General features: G+C 47.0%; 1 protein-coding gene and 1 long non-coding RNA gene across 3 annotated transcripts in view; one reads left to right on the plus strand and one right to left on the minus strand.

Annotated features, from left to right (window-relative positions):
• Nucleotides 1-22,492, minus strand: part of LOC141259479 (cyclic GMP-AMP synthase-like) — a 45,510-nt gene that overhangs the window by 17,230 nt on the left and 5,788 nt on the right. Inside the window, exon 2 of the mRNA XM_073675563.1 lies at nucleotides 10,433-10,655. Within this exon, the coding sequence (XP_073531664.1) occupies nucleotides 10,433-10,655 (223 nt within the window). The remainder of the gene's footprint in view (nucleotides 1-10,432; nucleotides 10,656-22,492) is intronic.
• LOC141259480 (uncharacterized) lies at nucleotides 6,391-9,922 on the plus strand. 2 transcript variants are annotated; one of them, XR_012318424.1, is made up of 3 exons: nucleotides 6,391-6,873; nucleotides 6,947-7,023; nucleotides 9,699-9,922. It is a non-coding gene; the product is annotated as an uncharacterized lncRNA (long non-coding RNA). The 2 variants fall into 2 exon arrangements; XR_012318425.1 differs by having other exon boundaries at nucleotides 6,391-6,697.

The following is a 22,492-nucleotide window of genomic DNA, read 5'->3' on the forward strand; positions in this document are numbered from 1 at the left end:
AAGCTCGGATGATTCGGTGGATGTAGGAGCTGAGATCAAGGTGCTCAAGGAGTCGCTACAAGCCCATTTGAAGCATGAGAAGCTTGAGAGACTGGCTGTTGAGAGCCGAGTGGGCGCATTGGAGACAGAGAGGTCTGAGAGAACTCTACTGTTAAAGGAGCAGCTGAAGCAGGAAGAGCTTCAGAGATGGGCTGCTGAGAGGCGAGTAGCTGAGCTAGAGGAAGAAGTTTTCAAGCTCAAAAGTCGCCTGGCAAAGTATCAATCAGTGAACGATGCCTCCTTGGAGAAGGAAAAGGGCAAACAAGTTGCACTTACTCCCTTATACCATGAGAAGGTGGACCTGAGGAGAGCTAAGAGAGTGTTAACAGAAGATAAATATGAATTGGAAGTGGTCAAGATGAAAATTCTTGAAGTTGTAGCTGTGAGTCAGCTCAGGGGAAGCATACAGGGCGAAGAAGGTGAAAGTCAGTTGTCTCTGAAACCTGAGCTGGTTTATCGTCTGGAAACCACTGGTGAGACAGAAACGTCTCGGTACAAATGCCTCCTAGATGTACCCGAGGATTTGAGAGAAGAATGCACCAGTGAGTCCGTGAATGAAGTGTTTAAGAAGGTCGTGGGAGCCTGTAAGGTGTACTCAACCTCAGAAGCTAAACAGCTGGTGGTCCTGTCTACAACCGAAGTCACAGTGAAGAGGGTGGCTATCCTAAGTGACATGCACTGGCGATGTATTCGCACAAAGCGGGTTCTCCGGTTGAAGACGGAACAAGCCGTTAGACAACTGGATCTTATGAGAAAAGCTCAGTCTGCGGGAAGAGGTCATCCGGGTGCCTCATGTTCTGGTGAGAAAGCTCATTGGGAGAAATGGCCGAGCCGTGCAGATCATGGTAAAGAAGTCTGGTGAGATGAGAGTAATCAGTCCACGTGATCGACAGGACTGGATACCAGATGAAGATGGCATGGTGTCATTCTGCGCTGCAGGAATGGAAGAAAGTCTTGCATATATACGCATGCTGATGGAGTACCGAGTGACCTACCTGCGAGAGGTAGAACATTTGAATCTCACTAGCCTGCGAGTGGATAGACAGCATCATCTGAGCAGCAGAAGATAGCAGCCATCTAGAAATTGTGAGACCAGACAGAGAAACGGCCCCCTAAATAACAGAACAGCTACAGCTGAAGTTAGGGGCCTTTCAAGATGTGGGTTTAGAGGTAGTGAGACCTCCAGTAACTCAGGTTTGAGAGGCCCATACAAACGACAAAATAGAGGACGGGACAGTACAGAGTCAAACTGGACCTTAGATACCAGGGCGTGTGAGTCACACTGCTGTATTGACCGCTGGGAGCGGGGGAGGTCTGACAAGGTTATGACCCGGAAAGGTGACTTGACGAAGTCGGTGACAATGACAGATGGTAGGTCCCTAAGGAATGGGCTAATGTCGATGACTAAGGTTCCAGGGGCTGAGTAGGGCAATTGTCAAGTACATGGTCTCTGTGTGAACTGGGGGTTATAATGTGATTGTGTATATTATGTGTTCAACCCCACAAGTTTGAACAGAGGGGGGGGATATGTAATGCAGCAACTTGCGGCATTACGGTAATGGTCCAGGATGTGTTTTGGCTGACCATGTACCTCCCCCTCAGGTGACTGGTCACATGACTCTGACATAGCACAGGTCCTGTGCACACAGAATCTCTGATCACATGATTGTGACATCAGCACAGGTCCTGTGTGCATTGGAAGATATATAAACCCTGGTAGTTTTGAGACAGGGTGTGTAAGGCATGAGGCCTGTTCCTGTGTGGGACACCGCTACAGTGTGAGGCCTAGTGAGGCCTATTGAAGCCTGGTGAAGCCTGAAAGGCGGAGGCTGGATCCTTAGGTGTAAGTGATCCCAGTAGCTTTGGAGGGCCAGAGGCTTGGAAGGCAAGAATCCTGGAAGGCAAAGGCTGGATGTGAGGTGAGACCACATACCAGTAGTCTTTGAAGGAATGAGGAATGGAGAACCCCATCTGGGAAGCCGTAAAGCCACAGTCGTGGCAGAATAAGTCTGAAGCAGCTAAAACCCGGCGAAGGTAAAAACACTGATTGATGTGGACATTTCTATAAGTGACTTTGCTGGGGGCTGCAACTGGAGCCAAGTGGGTCTGTCTGCCACTTGAAAGGCTCCTGGACATTATATGTAATATGTCGGCGAGCCACTGAGTTGGACTCGGTTATAGCAGTTATGATGTATAATAAACTGCTGGAGTGTGAAAACTGGAAAAACGTGGCTGGTGTGCTTTAATTGACCCAGTGCAGCGAGTATCCCCCAGTATGATGACTAGCGCTGCCTTACACGACCCAAAAACCGTAATTTTGGCATTTCGATTTTTTTTTTTTGATTACGCTGTTTACCGATCGGATTAATTTAGTTTATGTGTCATGGGTGTGTCAGAAGTGACACACAGTCATCCTGCAGTTGGTTGCAGGAGATCTCTTCATTTGGCATTACAGACACCTTCTTAGAAGCTGTCTCTCTAGGAACCAGCGGCTACCTTCCTCTGACTAATTAACTCCCTGGCCTCGGTGTATAAATACCTGCTGTTTGCTAGAGGGAGGTGCCGGCGATACTCACATTATCCCCTGTGAACGCTTGGAGCAAGTGCATTACTTCTTCCTCTCTGGTGCTGTGAGGACGGGTGTTCATCTCTCTGAAGTCCACTAAAAGCTAAGCTATCTTCCATTGTCTGTTCCCCCTTGTTGTCTTTAGTTGTCAGTGGGGATCGACTAGCGCTCATCCCCTCCCTTCCCTAGCCAGGGTCAATCGCCAGGGAAAGGCAGGACGAGGTTCGCGTGCGGTGATTGGTGAAGAACCAATATAGGGACATTAGTGGAGACAGGGTGATATTAGATCAGCCTAGGGGGTCTCCACTCCCCCCTTTCCTTAGAGTCTGGGCTTCCTTTCCCTCTTCACTTTGCGTTGCACTAGTCTTTCCCACACCTTGCGTGACATTATGTTTTGATAGGTAGGACTTTTACAAATGCAGCGATACCAAATGTGTGTGTTTATTTTTTTAATTGTTGTATTTCTAATGGGGCAAAATAGGGGTGATTAAATCAGCCATAATGTGCAGAGAAAGATCCGGGATCGGCGTGCAAGCCTGCATCAAACTCATGGACTTGACATATGTTGTAAGTTTACGTCATATGTCATAAAGGGGTTAAAATAGTATTTCTCAAAGGGGGTGTCCTCATTTATGATACGCACTGATATTTACTAAGACTTGTTAAATTCATGAATGGCTGCCCTGACAAAGAATACAATAATAAAGTGGTTACAGCATGACACTCACAATGTGGCCAGAATGCCACATAATATGGTGACTACATAATTGGGTCTTTATACGATGGTTACAATCAGATGGAAATGGTTAGAATTCCCCAATGCAGTAAAATCACACTTATATTTATATGGATATATCCACATATATGTACAGTAACTTCCGAGGATCTGAAGCCATAACTCCCAACCATCCCGCATACTGCGGGACAGTCCCGATTTTGAGACTCTATCCCGCAGTCCCGGCCGGGACCCTACTTCTTCCGCAGGGCAGTGAGACGCACCAACACGCCCCCCCTTGTATCAGGCTTGGCTACGCCTCCTCTGTCTCTTCTTCTTCCGGCTCCTGGACTGAGGTAATTTCAGCTCTGCCTCCTGTGTGCTCCATTGTGTGGCTGCTTTCTGAGATGTGCCTGCAGCAGCCACAATGGAGCACACAGGAGGAGGAGCTGCTGCAGGGACCCTGAGAAGACACTATGGATTGTCACCTCTTTTGCAGGCAGCAGCTACACTGGAAATAGTTCCTGTTTGCAGTGCCGGTTTTAGACAAAGAGGGGCCCTAGGCAAAAGTTTAAAGTGGGGCCCCAAATGCTATCATATTGCACCATCACACAGAAACATTTTAGTTGCACTTACATGTGCTGAGTTCAGGTCGCTAACAAGCGCGATCGACAATATTGAAGTCGTTCGGTGCCTGTTTCCCGGCCCCTTTACACCGGCTGAGGAAGAATGATGGGTACAGAACAATCACTAGTTGATCAATCTGTCCTCACACAGTATCATGTTATCAGCAGCACATCTGCAGTCTACACTGGGCGATGTGGTGTTGAGAGCAATGATTTGTGTCCAGGTATAAACAATCCAATCACTCGATGAATAGGCAGCATTGTGCTCGTTTAATATAATGCACCGCATAGTTCTCCATATAATATAATGTGCCCTATAGTACTCCATATAGATATAAATGTGGGGAACAGAGTGCACGATAGGGTGATACCCTATGGAGGGAGAGTAGGAGTGTGCTGGTTACGCTCACCTGATGGAGTTGTGACAGGCACAACTCCTATGAAGGCATGAAGAAAAACAGCTGCTGCTGCCCTGTGGCTGGAAGATAAATTCTCCAGGAGATATTGGATCCAGTTGGATAAACACGTAAGTGGGCTGCGCTGCTGAAGTAAATCAATTCTTCAGAGATGATGATGATGATGAAAAGGCTTTTTATTAACAACGCGTTTCAACGCCGTACCGGCGTCTTTTTCAGGTAAAAAAAAATAAATGTCTTCCATATAATAATGCGCCCTATAGTCCTCCATATAGTATAATGCACCCTATAGTCCTCCATACATTATAATACACTCCTCATAGTCCTCCATACAGTATAATGCGCCCTATAGTCCTCCATACAGTATAATGCACTACCCATAGTCCTCCATACAGTATAATACAGCCCCCATATAGTACATACAGTATAATACACAGCCTACAGTCCTTGATAGAGTATAGTGCCGCCCCCACAGAGTATAGTGCCGCCCCCACAGAGTATAGTGCCGCCCCCAGAGTATAGTGCCGCCCCCACAGAGTATAATGTAGCCCCCACAGAGTATAATGTAGCCCCCATAAAGTATAATGAAGGCCCCCATAAAGTATAATGAAGGCCCCCATAGAGTATGATGCAGAGCCCCATACAATATACTGCAGCTCCATATAATAAAATGTAGCCCCTATATAGTATAATGCATGGCCAAATAATATAATGTAGCCCCATATAGTATAAGGCAGCCTCCCCATCTATTATAATGCATGCACATATAATGTAGCCTCATATAGTATATTGCAGCCCCCCATCTAGTATAATTCATGCCCATATAATATAATGTAGCCCCATCTAGTATAATGCATGCTCATGTAATATAATGCAGCCCCACATACAGTATAATGTAGGCCCATATAATATAATGTAGCCCCCATATAGTATAATGCAACCACCCCCCCATACAGTATAATGTAGGCCCCATATAGTATAATGCAAACGCATATAATATAATGTAGCCCACATATAGTATAATGCAGCCACCCCCCATACAATATAATGTAGCCCCCATATAGTATAATGCAGCCGCAGCCCCATACAGTATAGTATAGTATAATTCAGCCCCATATGCCCCCATACAGTATAACGCAGTCCCATATAATTTAATGTAGCCCCCATATAGTATAATGCAGCTTCCCATAAAGTATAATGTAGCCCCCATATAGTATAATGCAACCACCCCCCCCATACAGTAAAATGTAGGCCCCAAATAGTATAATGCAAACGCATATAATATAATGTAGCCCCCATATAGTATAATGCAGCCACCCCCCATACAGTATAATGTAGCCCCCATATAGCATAATGCAGCCGCAGCCCCATACAGTATAATGCAAACCCATATAATATAATGTAGCCCCATGTAGTATAATACAGCCCCATATGGCCCCATATAGTATAATACAGGCCCACAGTCCTGCAGTATTATGGCCACCATTTACTCACTGATGTAAAAAATAAATAAATACATACTTACCTCTCCTTGTTCCTCCAGTCTCTGCAGAGCGTCTCAGCAGCTCCACTGCCCGGCGCAGTGACGTCATTGTGCCACTGCGACAGAGGCAGAGAGGGAATGATGGGAGAGGGAGCGTCATATGACGCTCTCTCTTCCATCAATGCTTTCAACTGTACAGGTATCTATGATGCTGATATAGTTGAATACACGATGCAGGGGAGGGGGGCGGCACGGGCATCGGCCCCCGCTGACTCATGGGCAAGTAGCTGCCACGTGGTGTTCAGTTATTAGCGGCACGCCACTGGCTGGGGGCCCTAGGCAGATGCCTAGTCTGCCTGCCCCTAACGCTGACCCTGCCTGTTTGTTATCCTTACCTTAATACAGTGGTGTTTGTGTAAGAGGGTGACGAGGACCTGGTCATGCACTTTGTCTTTGTGTGTGTACATAACGCTATATCCTGTTTGAAATATGAACATGTGTTATGATCAATTGTCTGATGTGTCAGTTATAGGGTCAGTATAGGTTAGTGCAGGTAGGGTTTTAGAATAGTAGAAGAGTAAGGCTAAGGGGGGCACTATAACTTAAAACAGATATAGTTGTAAGTTAGGAAAGAGTTAAGGGGTTTGGGAGCTGCTCAGTGAAGGACAGAGATTGTTCCTGGTTGAGGTTAGTTCTAGAGGAAGTGAGAGAGAGATGTGAGAAGAGAGGAGTTGGTGGTCCAGGGGGCACCGGTGACACAATCTGTCCAGCAGCAAAGAACCTGCATTCAGATATTCTGAACCAGACATTTCCAAACGTTCGGGACCTACGGTCCGCAGGATTCACAGTGAGGTGTGTGTCCAAAAGCCTTCATTAAAGGGGAAGTCGGACGGGAAATAGACAGTACGGGATTCTTAAAACTGCAAGGGTCTCATAGGCCAAGAGGGTCCGCTATGGAAGGGACAGCTCAGGACAAACGGACAGTGAACATCAATACGTGCAGTGTATCGGACTGTAACCCTGGAAAAGTATGTGAACAATGCTACGTGCTGTATGAAGTTGATTGCAAGTGTTCTAGTAAAGTTCTTTTTTATAAAACAGAATGGAAGTCCCTAAATGTGTGTGCGGCGGTTCCTGAGGTGAAAGAATCGAAGACAGCAGAGATCTGCAATCCAAAAGTGAGTGTTCTGCACCACACGCACAACGCAGGAGAATTGGGACATTTATCTTTGTCAGGGGACCAGGGTAAGGGAACACATCAGCCCCTCGCCATAACTACTACCCTGAGGTTCCTACATTTGTATCTAATCCCCTCTTGTGTCATTCTGTCTGCTGAGCTGTGTACCTAATCCCCTGTAATGCAGCAGCTTGCGGCATTACTGTAATGGTCCAGGGTGTTCTGGCTGACCATGTACCTCTCCCTCAGAAGGACTGATCACATGATTGTGACATCATTGCAGGTCCTGTGTGCACTGAAGGACTGATCACATGACTGTGACATCATTGCAGGTCCTGTGTGCACTGAAGGAGATATAAATCCTGGTGCTTTTGAAACAGGGGGTGAAAGGCGTGAAGCCTGTTCACTGTGTGTGGGACACTGTTAGCATGGAGAGGCTTAGTGAGGCCTAGAGAGACCTGGAGAAGCCTGGTAAAGCCTGAAAGGCAGAGGCTGGATCCTTGTGTGTAAGAGATGCCAGTAGCCTTGGAGGGCAAGAGGCTTGGAAGACAAGAGTCCTGAAAGGCAGAGGCTGGATCCCTGTGTGTGTAAGAGATGCCAGTAGCCTTGGAAGGTACGAGGGCTGGAGACCCCCATCTGGGAAGCTGTAAAGCCACAGCTGTGGCAGAACAAATCTGATGGAAACCGCTAGACCCGGCAAAAGGTAAAAGCGGTGCGTTATATGGACATTGATATAGTTACTTTGCTGAAGGCTGTAACTGGAGCCAAGTGGGCCTGTCTGCCACTTGAAAGGCTCTTGGATGTTATGTGTGTAAACATGCCGGTGAGCCACTGAGACAGACTATGTTATAAGCAGTTATGAAGTGTAATAAACTGCTGGATTTCATGTTACTGGAAAACGTCGCATGTGTGCTTTAATTGACCCGGTGAAGCGAGTGTCCCCCAGCATGATGACTAGCGCTGCCTTACACCCCTCATGTGTGATATTGTCTGCTGAGCTGTGTATCTAATCCCCTCTTGTGTCATTCTGTCTGCTGAGCTGTGTACCTAATCTCCTCTTGTGTGGTGCTGTCTGCTGAGCTGTGTACCTAATACCCTCTTGTGTGATAATGTCTGCTGAGCCGTGTATCTAATCCTATCCTGTGTGATACCATAGCTCCCAACCGGCGGGGACAGTCCTGATTTTGAGCCTCCGCCCCGCAGTCCCGGCCTGGTGCTTACAGGTCCCACACCGCAGTGAGAAGCAGCCGACACGCCTCTCTTACATCAGGCTACGCCCCCTCTATCTCCCCTTCAGAGACGTATCTGGGGGAACAGCCGGGGCATGTGTCCCAGGTGCAGCCGGCAGGGGGGTGCATTTAGGCCGCCTAACGCAGAGGTCTGAAGTGTCTCCCCCGGCGGATGCATTCTGTCGCTAACTGTGGGAGTTGGCAGTTCTCTGAGCCAGGTGTCAAGCTGACAGACGTCTCACAGAACCAGCAGCGTGCCAGCTCCCAGTGTTCAATTGTAGATGTGAGTACATCTGAAGCTCTGACCACCGGGTCAGAGCAACTTCAGGAGCGTGATCATGTCATGTGATCATGTCATGTGGTCATGCTGCTGACGTCAGTCGCCAGAGCAGCAGACAGAGGAGCACATTGGTGGTAAGTGGTCCACATTAGATGAGCTGAAGACGTAACCAAGTGGATCAATTAAATGTTGAAGGGGGGGGGTTATTTAGTGTAACAGGGCTGGGGGAGGTTTACAGTGTGGGGGTTTTGTGTGAGGAATTTATTATGCGTGTGGGTGGAATTTACTATTTGTGCGGGGGGATTTACTATTTGTGTGTGGGGGGATTTACCATGCGTGTGTGGGGGTATTTACTATGTGTGTGTGGGAGGTTTAATGTAATGGGGCTGGGGGTGATTTATTGTGTGTTTGGGTATTTATTCTGTGTGGGGGAGATTTACCGTGTGGGGGAGATTTAGTTTAATGGGGGGGATGATTTGAGAACACAAGTTTGGGGAGCATGGAAGGGACAAGTGCCAACACAATATGGGGAGCAAGGGTTGACATGTTGGGTATGTATGAGGAAACAGTATGGGAGGATGTGTGCAGTCACAGTATGTTGAGCGATGGGAAAATGTATGCAGACACAGTATTGGGAGTGATGGTGATGGGATGCGTGCGGACACAGTATGGGGAGTTGGGGAGATGTGTGAGGAGGCAGTATGGAAAGTGAGAGAGTAAATGTGTGAGGAGACTATTGAGTGGAATAGTATGCGGAGAGAGTATGGGGGGAGAAAAGCGTGAGTGAGCACAGAATAAAGTCTGGGTAATGTGTGTGTGTGTGCGTGTGTGTGTGTGATGGGAGTGGGGAAGCATGAGAGGGACTGTGTAAGGTCATAGCAAGCATAGCAAGGAGGTGACAGTATGCCAAGGAGGGGGGAGTGTGATGAGAGGGCACAGTATAGAGACTGGGCCCTATAGGGAGGACATAGTGTGAGAGGACAGTGTGAAGAGGGGGCCCAGTATGGTAAGGAGAGGGCAGTGTGGAGGGCATGTACTATAAGAGGGACAGTGTGGGGGTCATATTTTGTGCAGGGAATATAGTGAGGATCAATTATTTATTCAGGGGCTCAGCTTAGGGCAGATATTTTTATTCAGGAGCATTATACTGACACTGCTATCTTTAAGGGCAACGTGTAGTGCAGAAGACCGGAGAAGATGGAAGTCTGCAGAGACGACCTGTGGATAAGAAAAGTCATCATGGCGTCTGGACAAGAGGAAGAAGAAAAGAAAGAGAACGACTCCAGAGACAACATCATCTATGAGGTACCTAGGTGTAAATGTTTTTGTGTGATACTAACTAATTCTAATATTTTTATTTCTGTTAGAAGCATTAAAGGGGTTGTCCAAGTTTGTGATGAGTCTGAAGTCATTCTATGTGACTGCAGACTTCTGAATTCTCACAGTGCGCACAGCACGCTGTCAGGATTCTCTCGTTCCGGCAATTTGCATACATGCAGTCACATGCCGACTAGACATGCGTGGCCTCGCTCAATAAAAATGAATTGAGCGAGGCCGGACAAGTGTAGTCAGAATGTGGCCAGAAGTATACAAATCACATACTTGTGCAAGGGAGAATCCCAAAAGTGTGCAATGCATGCACTGTGAGAATTCAGAAGCCTGAAGACACACAATTTCACTCACTGCCAGCGCTCCTCTGACAACTCCTCCTGCCGGGGGAGAAAGATAATGGTAAATGGGCATGGATTGGGGTGTGGACAAAGTTTGATTTGTCTCTCTTTCTGTTCTTCAAAAGTTGGGAGATATGCTGAAACCCTTTTAATCTCTTCGTTACTATATAACGTAAAGATCCTATGATTACCAGTGATTATACAGAAATACATCACTGAGACCTCACTTACCTGGCTTGGCAATTATTTGCTTAATAAGATCTCTGAATTTTTTCATAATTTTACTGGCTGAAATATTTCCTTCCTCAATATATTCCTCCATGGATGACGGACTTCGACCTTTAAAGGCCAATGTGTAGAAAGGCCCTGTCTTGTCAAAGTTTGTCAGAAGAATTGTATTGTAAGATGGAACTGAGATTTCTAACATGATGTCAAATTCATTTGGCTTTGATATCTGTGAATGAAATAATGATTATTGTCAGGTCATAGGAAAAAGCAATATCTGAATAAAACTGGCTTCACACATCCGATATTCATGGCCCGAGTACAGACTGGGATGCCCAAACTGACCGTGTGTCTACTGACCTGAACTGAGCAGCCATGGTCAGTCCATACCTCTGAGTTCTGACCATCAATGTCAGATTTTTGAAGGCAGACTAAGGCATATATAGTCTTTGAAACTATATGCTACAATACTCTCTTCAATGTGGTGACTACTTCTCGTGGAAAAGTTCTAATAATTAAATCATATTTTTCATGAAATACTGTAACAAGATTCCCTCAATCACAGAGCATTGAGACCATATTTATGTCTCTTTACATTTGCCTTGTCAATCTATGGTGGGATGATGACAATGTTCTGATTGCAATCATTTCCTTTTTGCTTAATTAATGTTTTATCAATGACCCTCTCCCATTGCAAACAGTACTGAACAAATCTCAGGGATCAGATAGCCATACACTTTGAAAAATGTTGTTACATCTTCATGCTGTTTTAAAGCTCAGCTCTCTCCAGTGCTGCAGCAGCATTGTAGACGCGCAGGGACACTAGCTTGATTGTGTGTGCTCCAGCGATCCTGCCAGCTTTAGATCAGTGCTTATAATAGGAGCTTGTAAGCACTGCGCATGCTCAGCCACTCATCTATACTGCATGAAGAAGCGCAGTAAACAACATAATTTGAAAACCCCTTGTTCTTGAGAATTGAGAAAATTGTAATAAGATAAAAATAATAACTAATAATGATGTTGAGACAACCCCTTTAGCCAGGGGTGATGTGGCGTGGGCTCATGAACTGTACCAGCAGGAGGTGCAGCTTGCTCAGATCTGTGTTAGTGAGCACAAATCCTTTGCCGAGATAATCCTTCCACTTTACAGGTGTGGCATATCCAGATTATTGCACAGGTGTGCCTTAGGCTGGCCACAATAAAAGGCCACTCTAAAATGTGCAGTTTTACAGCATTTGGGTTCTCCGGGGGTGTCAGAAAACCAGTCAGTATCTGGTGTGACGCAGTGTAACACATCTCATTCACACATAGTTGATCAGGTTGTTGATTGTGGCCTGTGGAATGTTGCTCCACTCTTGTTCAATAAATGTGGGAAGTTCTTGCATGGCCAGCATACTCACCGGACAAGTCACCCATTGAGCATGTTTGGGATGCTCTGGATTGGTGTATACAACAGTGTTTCAGGTTCCTGCCAATATCCTGCAACTTCACACAGCCATTCAAAAGGAGTGGACCAACATTCCTCAGGCCACAATCAACAACCTGATTAACACTATGCAAAGGAGATGTGTTGCACTGCGTGAGGCAAATGTTGGTCACACCAGATACTGACTAGTCCCCCCCCTCTCCGGGCCATCCCAATACTGTAAAACTGCACATTTTAGAGTGGCCTTTTATTGTGGCCAGTCTAAGGGTATGTGCACACGATGCAGAAATGCTCAGGATTTTTTCCTGAGCGTTTCTGCATCTCTCTGGCAGGAAAAAACGCATGCGGATTGTACATGCGGTTTCCTGCCAGGGACATGCGGAAATGAAGCGGTCTTCACTTTCATTTCCGCATGTGGGTTGACAAGCGCTTCCCAAGCGATTTTAGCATCACTTGGAAAGTGCTTGTCAACTTGGTCACACTATATAAATCCATGCAAACAGCATGGATTTATATAGTGTGTGAATGTCAAAAAATAAAAAATAAATCTATACTTTACCCTCTGATGGCCCCCGGTGTCCTGCTTCATCGGTCCCGGCTGCCGGCAGTGAAGACTGTAGGACCTTCCGACGTCAGCGTCACGTGACCCGTCACATGACTCTGACATCAGCGAAGGTCCTTCATTCAACCGCGAAGTGCGCGGGAAGCCGGCAGGAGCGCTGCGCGGGCCGTCAGAAGGTGAGAATATATATATTTTTTATTTTATTCTTTTTTTTTTAATGGTACCTGGGTCTGGATGAGAGTCCTCTCCTCCACACCCGGGTACCATCCGCACATTAGACCGCATGAAAAGCGCATCAACATATACAGTGATGCGGATTCCATGTGGTCTAATGCAAGTCAATAACGGCAAAAGAGCAGCGTTTCCGCAAAATTAATTGACATGCTGCGGATTTTTGACCGCAGCGTTTACGCTGCGGAAAAATCCGCATCATGGGCACAGCACATGCGGATTTCAATTGGGGAACATTGCTGCCCTTCTACCATGCGTTTTTCATGCTTTTCCGCGGCGTTTACGCAACTGCAAAAACGCCGCGGAAACGCATGAAAAACGCATCGTGTGAACCTGTGCAATAATCATGCTGTATAATCAGCATCTTGATCTGCCACACCTGTGAGGTGGATGGATTATCTCGGCAAAGAAGAAGTACTCACTAACACAGATTAAGACAAATTTGTGAACAATATTTGAGAGAAAAAGTCCTAGATCTTTGTGTTCAGCTCATGAAAAATTGGAACAAAAACGTGTTGCGTTTAGATTTTTGTTCAGTATATATAATTATTTAAACTGTATGTTAAATGGCAAAAAGGAAAAAAGAATTGAAAACGCAAAATTACAGTTTTTCGGTCATCAGACTCCCCACAAAAAATGCAATAAATAGAAATCAAAACATCACATGGACTTCAAAATGGTATAAGTAAAACCATCAGCTTGGCATTCAGAAATCAAGCTCTCACAGTTCCATTGATGAAAGAATAAAAAAGTTATGGGTCTCAGAAAATAGTTTCAATAACCAAAAATGTTTTTTGCAAAAGCAAAACCCCCAAACAATGGAGAAACTGAGTTTGTTTTTTCACAAAGCTTGAAATTTCTCTGTTTTTTAATGTTATATAGTAAAATGAATGGTATCATTCAAAATTATAACTCATGAGGGCTTGTTTTTTGTCGAACAAGTAATTCTAATATGTAAAAATTTCCAAATGCGGTAAAATTGCAACAAAAAAACAACAAAAAAACCCTTGCACTTCCACAATTTTAATTTGGGTTTTGTTTTTACTGCATTTATTGTTTGGTAAGAATCACTTCTCCAGCAAAAAATAAGCTCTTGTGCAGCCATGTTGACACAAAAATAAAAAAGATATGCCTCTTGGAAGAAGAGTAAAAAAAAAAGTAAAGCGCAAAAATGGAAAATCATCTGGTCGCGAAGGGGTTAATGACCTTTCCCTGCTCCTCTCCGATTCACTCTGAATTCTGTGCTGTAGTGGTATGAAGAGAATATGTGTAACCCAGACAAGCAAATGGGATATAAACTGCAGCACTTGGAGTGGCCACTAATATACAATGCTGTGATGTTCTGCTCCATAAATTGCTTACATCCGGATGCTGCTGGAGCAGATATTAGCTGATCATGGGGAAGTTAAGTGTGGGATTCCCACAAATCTCATATTTCTAACCTATCCTTGTTACATTAATTAGTGCTCAGCGTTGGGCTGGTACAGGAATTCCCTCTACTAGTCTAGGGCTGAGCGCTCATGAGTAGCACAACAGTCAATGTGTTGCGCTGGCGTCCCTGCCCTCTGCTAGGCAGGGACGCTGCTCCCCTCACCGCTCTGCTCCGTGCCCGGCGTCCTCTCCCCGCTCTGCTGTCAGCGCGCGCTCCTTCCCGGCGTCCTCCTCCCGCTCTGCTCTCAGCGCGCGCTCCTTCCCGGCCCCTGTGCTTAGGGCGCGCGCGCGCGCGCTCCCCTCCTCTTAAAGGGGCCGCGCGCGCCGTCCTAAGGAGTCCCCGGCCAATGGCCGGAGGACTTCATCATATTTAAGGCACCTCCTCCAAAATGGAGGTGCCCGAGCAATGTTGTTTGCACCTGTGTCTCACCTGTGCTTCAGCCCTCAGGTCCCGTTGCCAGTTACCTGCCAGTTTCCTGCCAGTTTCCTGCTAGTTACCTGCCAGTTACCTGCCTGATTCCTGCCTGAATACTTGTTACCTGTCTGCCAGTCTGAGGTCCGACGGTCTGCCTTACTACTCCTGTCAGTCTGTCTAAAGGACCAGCCTGCCCGCTCACCTGGGAGCGCATATCAGCTACCTGCCTGCTTGCCTGAGGTCCGACGGTCTGCCTTACTACTCCGGTCAGTCTGTCTATGGACCAGCTTGCCCGCTCACCTGGGAGCGCTTCTCCGTTATCTGCCTGCTTGCCAGCCCGGAGGCTCCGTTGTCACGTGCTGTGACCACCAGCTATCTCAGAGACTCTTGCCCGCTCACCTGGGAGCGCATCTCCGTTACCTGCCTGCTTGCCAGCCCGGAGGTCCTGTTGTCACGTGCGGTGACCACCAGCTATTCCAGAGACTCTTGCCCGCTCACCTGGGAGCGCTTCTCCGTTACCTACCTGCCTGCCAGCCCGGAGGTTCCGCCGTCACGTGCCGTGACCACCTGCTATTCCAGAGACTCTCGCTTGCTCACCTGGGAGCACACATCTACCATCTGCCTGCTAGCCTACCCGGAGGCTCTGCCATCACAGGTCGTACCTACCCCTTACCCAGAGACTGCCCTGATCACTTGCCGTAACTCCCTGTCCGTTCACCCAGAGACTGCCACCCGCTCCCTTACAAGGGCCGCCCCCTTGTATAGTAGCTCAGAGGTTCCGCCACCCGGACCCGTTACACAATGCATTAGTCAGTCTCTAGACCTGTCAGAAGCATTCAGCATGTACAGTATTTGCACTGTCTTAGTTCCTGCCAAGGCACAGATCAGCTGAATCCTGTGCTGGTGATTTAGTGTTTAACAGTGGACTGTTGGAGGGATTTCCTTTGGAAAGCCCTCTACAAGCCTAGCGTTGAACACTCAGTTTGGGTTTGAGCACTGTGATTGTATCTATACTATAAATGCTGACAATACTAACACTGCACAGTAGGCGCACTATTTCTGTGTACTTGCTGCAATACATATCCCCCCTACCTGTCTTTTAAAGTTGGGAGGTACGCCCTGAAAATGCACCTATATGCTTTGACCATGCCAATTTTGTATATTTTTATTGGCGTTGTAGGGGAGGGGCAAATCGAACTTTGGCTTTAGGACCCTATGATTTCTTTGTACACCCCTGGCACAAATGTAAAAATATATGCAAATTAATACGCATATCTGTACTGTATTATGATATATACAGCATACCTCTCAACTTTTAAAAAAGAGAAAGAGGGCAGCAGCAATTTTTTAACCACTCCCCTATCCACTCCCCCAACCACATCCATTCTGCATTGCCGATCACATTGTTTTATAAACAATTAAAAACAGGAAAAATAAATATTTCCAACAAATAATGACTTAAAACATAAATGCAAACTTGTTTGTGTTACTTTTAAATAAGAATATTTTAAACTAAAATTTTTTATTTTAGTGCAGATTTAGGTGACAGATCTGCTTTATGTAAAAGCTGCACAATACATGACAGGTCCACTCTATTAGATAACATTTCTTTTAAAATATTGTGCTTTTGGTCAATACAAGCAATCAGAGATCACAGTCAACTTATTGTTCTGCATGTCTGCTGAAATCTTGAGATGCATTACCCTCAACTCTCTTAACAGTGAGGTCAAATGAAGCCGCAGAATCATCAGCAGGAGAGGTCCATGACCACTCTGTCGGCAGGAATCGGTGCTGGGCAGAACAGGCAGGTAGTTAGCAACTTCCTGCCTGTAAATTCTTAGCCCCATAAGAAAAAATATACAAAAGTCCCTGATAACCCTTTTAATTGCCCCAATTAATCAAGATCATGTTATTATTCTTTGTACGATTTTGGCCTTAAAGGAGCGTGTACCTGTCATGTTAAGGCTATGTTCATATTGTGTTTTTGCCACACGTCAGTCTCTCCATAAGGGCTTCTGTCTGAAGCCCTGAAAAATAGGATAATAGCACAACGTGTAACCGGGCTATTGACCTTAACGAGGCAGACAGAGTAACTTTGTGCTTTATCTGACCTCAAAAAGGTGGACACTGCCGAAGCTGAGGCCAGACAGAGCACAAAGTGTCTAAGCCTGCAAAAAACACACAAGCCTTTTTATAAATATAAGGGTTCGCTCACACTAGCGTACTAAACGCCCGAGTGCTATCCGATGTTTTATCAGATAGCACTCGGCCCAATGTTATACTATGGCTTGCACAAATCTGCAGTTTTTTCTCATGCCGATTCGGGGTATGCTGTGAGCGCATCCAATATTCGGAACATGCGCACCCACCGAAGTCTATGGGTGCGAGTGAAACATCGGACTGCACTTAGATGTCATCCGAGTGCAGTCCAATTACCACGGACACAAGTGTGGCGCCCCTGCGGGTTCAGTCGCCACAGAGGTACTGCGTCTCACCCAGAGGTGTGGTATGTCACTCTCAGGTAAGGATTGAGTGCTGCCCGGGACCCTAACACCTGCATCCAACACTACACTACTCCAGACCAGCTTGAGGGGCAAGATGTGTCGCGCTTCCTGCTGAGCCCTGTCCCTGGCTGGAGTGGGGGGAACCAAGAGAGGGGGAACCATGTAGTTGGTGTGGGTGGAGGACGTAGATCAGGGGAGCACTTGTTAGAAGTGATATAAAAGAGGGAAACATCTTGGAAAGACAAGGCAGTCTGAGAGCAGAAGTAGTGGGAGCAGGAGCTCTGCTCGGGAGGAGGGCCTAGCAGAGAGGCCCAAGACTGAGAAGGATAGGAGGAAGGAGAGAGGAGCAGGAGAAAGGCTCCAGGAACGTGAAAGGGATCCCAGGGGTACGGGCAGTGCTGGAGGCCACCCGTACGCCCGAATCTGCCAGGCGGTGGATGGATCAAGCCGCAGAGGGGACTGGCCCCTGACCAGTGAGAATTACAAGGTTCAACTGGAAACCGGAGGCTTCTCTACTTTCAGGGTGCAGTTGCCACATCCGCACTCAAGTCGCCAAAAAGGTAACCACATAGTATCCGGGGAACTCCAGGTTGCCCAGAAAGATCCTAGGATACCGGCTTGGGACATTGTTTGGTGAGGCGCAGGGCAAGAAGGGTGAGGGCCAGTGCAGAAAGAAGGCTGAGAAGGTCATATAGAACGGGGTCCTGTCAGGCACTCTTGAAACACCTGGGAGTTTGCTGAACCCCTGCCTGGTGAACGCAGCGCGACGTGGGAAGTCGTAGTCTGGACAGTATAACCTGAGGAACTTAACAACTGTGAGTAAATCCTGAGGACTGCACACCACTGTCTCTATTGCTGCGCCATCACCCCCTGCACTACACCACAACATCTTTAGCATCTACACTGCCCTGGAGCTAAGCTCTACCTGTGGAGAGCTAAACCAACTCTGCTGCACTGACATCAGCTCCAGAGGACCTGCTCCGCAGAGGCGGCTCCATATAGCCGCATACCACAGGTGGCGTCATGAACTGTATATAAGAACTTTAATCCCCCTGTAAATATCTCCTTTTTACTGACCGCCCTGGGTCACGGACTGGGTCACCGCCACTGTGACATCTCCCCTAGCAATGACTGGCCCGGCACCGAGTACCCCACGGTCCAGGGGGCGTATCACCAGCAATGGAGAAGATGGAGAAATTATTTTCTCTGTCTTGTCCGCACCTGTGCTGCGATTCTTGCATGCAAGAGAATCAGAGCGCACTAAGATGACACTCGGATCAGAGTTTCATCTGAATGTCATTAGCATAATTGGCCCGATTGTGTCACATGAGAGAACATACGAACTTGTGAACGCAGCCCTAATGTTGAAGTACACTTTCCTGTCCGATATGACATTGGGTGTGGAGAGACAAGTGGATGCTGGGCAGTAGAGTAAAGGCTGTGTGCCCACGATGCATTTTTAATGCGTTTATGCAGCGTTTTTGCAGCTGCGGAAATGCTGCGGAAACGCATGGTAGAAGGGCAGCAATGTTCCCCAATGATAATCCGCATGTGCTGTGCACATGCTGCAGAAATTTCCGCTGCGGATTATCATTGCGGAAAAAACCCAGCACTACCAATTATTTTGCGGAAGTGCTGTGTCTTCGCTGCCATTGACTTGCATTAGACCGCATGGATTACGCATCACTGTATATGTAGATGCGTAATCCAAGCGTTCTAATGTGCGGATGGTACCCGGGTGTAGAGGAGAGGAGAGTCTCATCCACACCCAAGTACCATTAAAAAATCTGTAAAAAAAGAATAAAATAAAAAATAAATGTATATTTACCTTCCGGCGGCCCGCGGTGCGCTCCTCCTTGCTTCCCGGCACTTTGCAATGGATTGAAGGACCTGCGCTGACGTCAGTCATGTGACGGGTCACGCGACGCTGACGTCGGCAGGTCTTTCAATCCACAGCTGTCGGCAAGGGAGAACGGAGTGTAAAGCAGGACACGGGGGCCATTGGAGGGTAAGTATACATTTATTTTTTTATTTTTACCACTCTCTCGGGTCACACTATATAAATCCATGCAGTTTGCATGGATTTATATAGTGTGACCAAGTTGTCAAGCACTTTCCAAGTGATGCTAATCACTTGGAAAGCGCTTGTCAATCCGCATGCGGAAATGTCAGTGATAACGCTCCATTTCCGCATGTCCCTGGCAGGAAAACGCATGTACAATCCGCATGTACAATCCGCATGTACAATCCGCATGCGTTTTTTTCTGCCAGGGAGATGCAGAAACGCTCAGGAAAAAATCCTGAGCATTTCTGCCTCGTGGGCACATAGCCTTAAAGGAATTATACACTACTCAGACAACCCCTTCTCAATTACTATATGCCACCTTGTAAAATAAAAACAGTTTGTGCTCACCTTCGGTGCTCGCAATATTGCAGCATTGTTGGCACCAGGTCTCATGTGACGTTATACTACGTGAGCCCTTCAGCCAATTAGCAGCTGCTATTAGACCGCTGCACTCTCACTTCCTTTGTCTGAACCTTGGGTAAATCAAAATAGTGAGAGTGCGGCAGCGTAATAGCAGCTGCTGATTGGCTGCATGGCTCACATGGCATAACGTCACCTGAGCCCCAAGAAACCTAGCTCTGACATCACTGGAGCTGTGCCAGTCAGAGAGGTGAGTTTAGGGTATTTTTATTTTACACGGGGGGCTACTTTATTTTAAAAAGGGTTGCCCAGATAGTGAACAATCCTTTTAATATATTTAATATATAATGAAATGTATTTGTTGTCTTAAAGGGGTTGTCCAGGCTTGAGGTTAATGTCAGACTTTTGAATACTCACAGCGCCCGCACTGCGAGGATGCTCCAGTGTCAGGAGCGGACGGTCATGTGACCACAAGGTTGTGATTTGCATACAAGTGATCGCGTGCTGAATGGATAGGTGAAGCTTCACTCATTGCAAGTGTATTGAGCGAGGCCGGACACGTCTAGTTGGAATGTGACCGGGAGTATTCAAACCGCTCCCAACATTGGAGAATCCGCTCAGTGCGCAGCGCAAGCGCTGTGAGGATTCAAAAGTCTGACATTAACCTCAAGCCTGGACAACCACTTTAATAAACTGAATTAAAATTATGGGGGGGATATATATATAGACATGTACACACATACATTTCACAGGATTTGGTCACAGAAAGGTCATAAAAAAAATATCTTTGGTGGTTTCGCACATTTCCCACTGCGCCCTGTACCCGAGTCTCCCTAAGAGCTGCAGTTACAGAGAGAAGTTACTAGCAGAGCTGAACTGGGTGTGCTAGGACCCAGCAGCAAGGCAGGCGACCATGTCATCCCCTAATGTCACCCCCAGCAGCAGTGCCTGTGTGCTTCATCCCCTGAGCCCCCCTGTGTTTCTGCTTCTTCCCTCCTGTGTCTACTGCAGGCACACGGGGACCCTGAGGAGAAAATACTAGTGCTGGATCACCACTTGTCTCCTCTTTTGCAGGCACACAGCGCTCCGGCTGCTGATTGCAATTACCTCACTCACAGGAGGGACACAAGCGCTGTTTGCTCATAGGTGGGGGGTATGAGGAGGCGTGGCCTGAAGATAGAGGGGCGTGGTTTTTGCTTCTCATTGCAGTGAGGGACAAATAGTTCATGGTCAGGGCAGCGGGGCACAGTCTCAAAACCGGGACTGTCCCTCTGTATCCGGGACGGTAGGAAGCTATGTATACAGTACACACATATATATATAAACACACTTGGACCGTGTTAGCCAGAAGATCTTATATAACATATCCATCTATATACACTTTCTGTGTTACTATAAATGTGGACTTTTATAAATGACCACGCTCATATAAACTGGTTTACCAGATTACCAGAGAGTAATCGGATACGGGTAATACTTGTTGTGCTTTACTCTGTAGCCTCAGGCGCTGCTTAGCAACCAGCCTGTAATTAGAATACAGCACGCTGAACTGCCAACCTCAAGATGGCCGCTCCCATGAATGTGATTCTCTCATAATTCCTTTATTCACAGTCATTTTTCCAAAAGTGATTTAGCACATTTTTTATACATTTAGTCTCCTTACTCTGCTAGATCCTAGTATGTGTGCAGGTGATAGATCGTCTTTAACCTCCATGTTTTTTGCCCTTTAACTCCCTGCCTGTCACTCATTCAGCTCATAGATTTTCCTGACCATGACCATCTTCTAGCCCCTACATCCATTTGAATACTATCCTATACACTTTGCTGACTGCTGCTCATTCAGCCCATGGTCTCCTCCTACCTGCTACTGATTCAGCCATAGACTTCCCTAATCGCTGCTTCACCTCCACCCCCTCATTCCCCCCTCCCAAATCTTACCCTATAGCCTATACACCACACAGCTTCATAGCTTCAATACAGTAGCATAACTTGAAGCATGTGGGCCACAATTGAAAATCTCCAACAAGGCCCCCAACTTGTCACGCTGTCTCTGTGTACTGGAGGTAGGGGGCCTAAGCTGACCCTAAGCTGGGGCCCTGACTAATCCCTCTACCTGGAGGTACTGTTAAAGGTACAGAGGTCCAGGCCGCCAGCGTAACCCCTACCTCCTGAGGATCCCTGCACCTAAGTAATCTAGTCCTGAGAAGGACCCCTGCTCACAACAAAAGGGGACAGGTAATAATATGCCCACATTCAGTACTCAGACGAACGAGACAGTACAAGGGTAAAACCAAAACCACCTTGCATACAAAAACTACACAACTACAACAGAGGGAACACCAACGGGAAAGGAGATAAATGATAAAGCGAGGAAGGGAAAAAACGCTCCAAATACACTTAGCTCTTAAACTCCAAATACCACGATCCGCTCTGTTAGTCTGCATGAAATGCTTTCACCGACACTTCCCCAACAGACCGGCAGGCATTTGAAGGAGTCCCACTACAGCAGCATTGATTGCAGCTGGGCGAGGCTGGACCTCATCTAGCAGAGAGAGAGAGAGAGAGTTAACTCCCTCACTGCCGAAAAACACAAAGCACCAAAAACTCAGCTGCGAGAAGTCAGGCTGTGTAATCGTGACGATCTTCGTGGCGACACACCCGTGACAGTACCCCCCCTTCTACGAGGGGCCTCCGGACCCTCAGGGCCAGGTTTATCCGGGTGAGTCATGTGGAAGGCCCGAACTAATCGGTCTGCATTAATATCCGACGCAGGAACCCACATCCTCTCCTCAGGACCATACCCCTTCCAATGAACCAGGTACTGAAGGGACCGGCGATTAAAGCGTGAATCGATGACCCTCGATACCTGGAACTCCAAGTTACCATTGACCACCACTGGAGGGGGAGGTAAAGGTGACGGTACCACCGGCGCCACATACCTCTTAAGCAACGATCTGTGGAACACGTTGTGAATTTTAAACGTAGGGGGGAGGTCAAGACGGAATGCCACCGGATTAATTATAGAACTGATCCTGTACGGCCCGATGAACCTGGGACCCAGTTTCCAGGAGG

This window comes from Phyllobates terribilis, unplaced genomic scaffold, assembly GCF_046119375.1.
Source record: "Phyllobates terribilis strain yellow unplaced genomic scaffold, ASM4611937v1 Scaffold_3__8_contigs__length_932513732, whole genome shotgun sequence".
Taxonomy (NCBI): Eukaryota; Metazoa; Chordata; class Amphibia; order Anura; family Dendrobatidae; genus Phyllobates; species Phyllobates terribilis.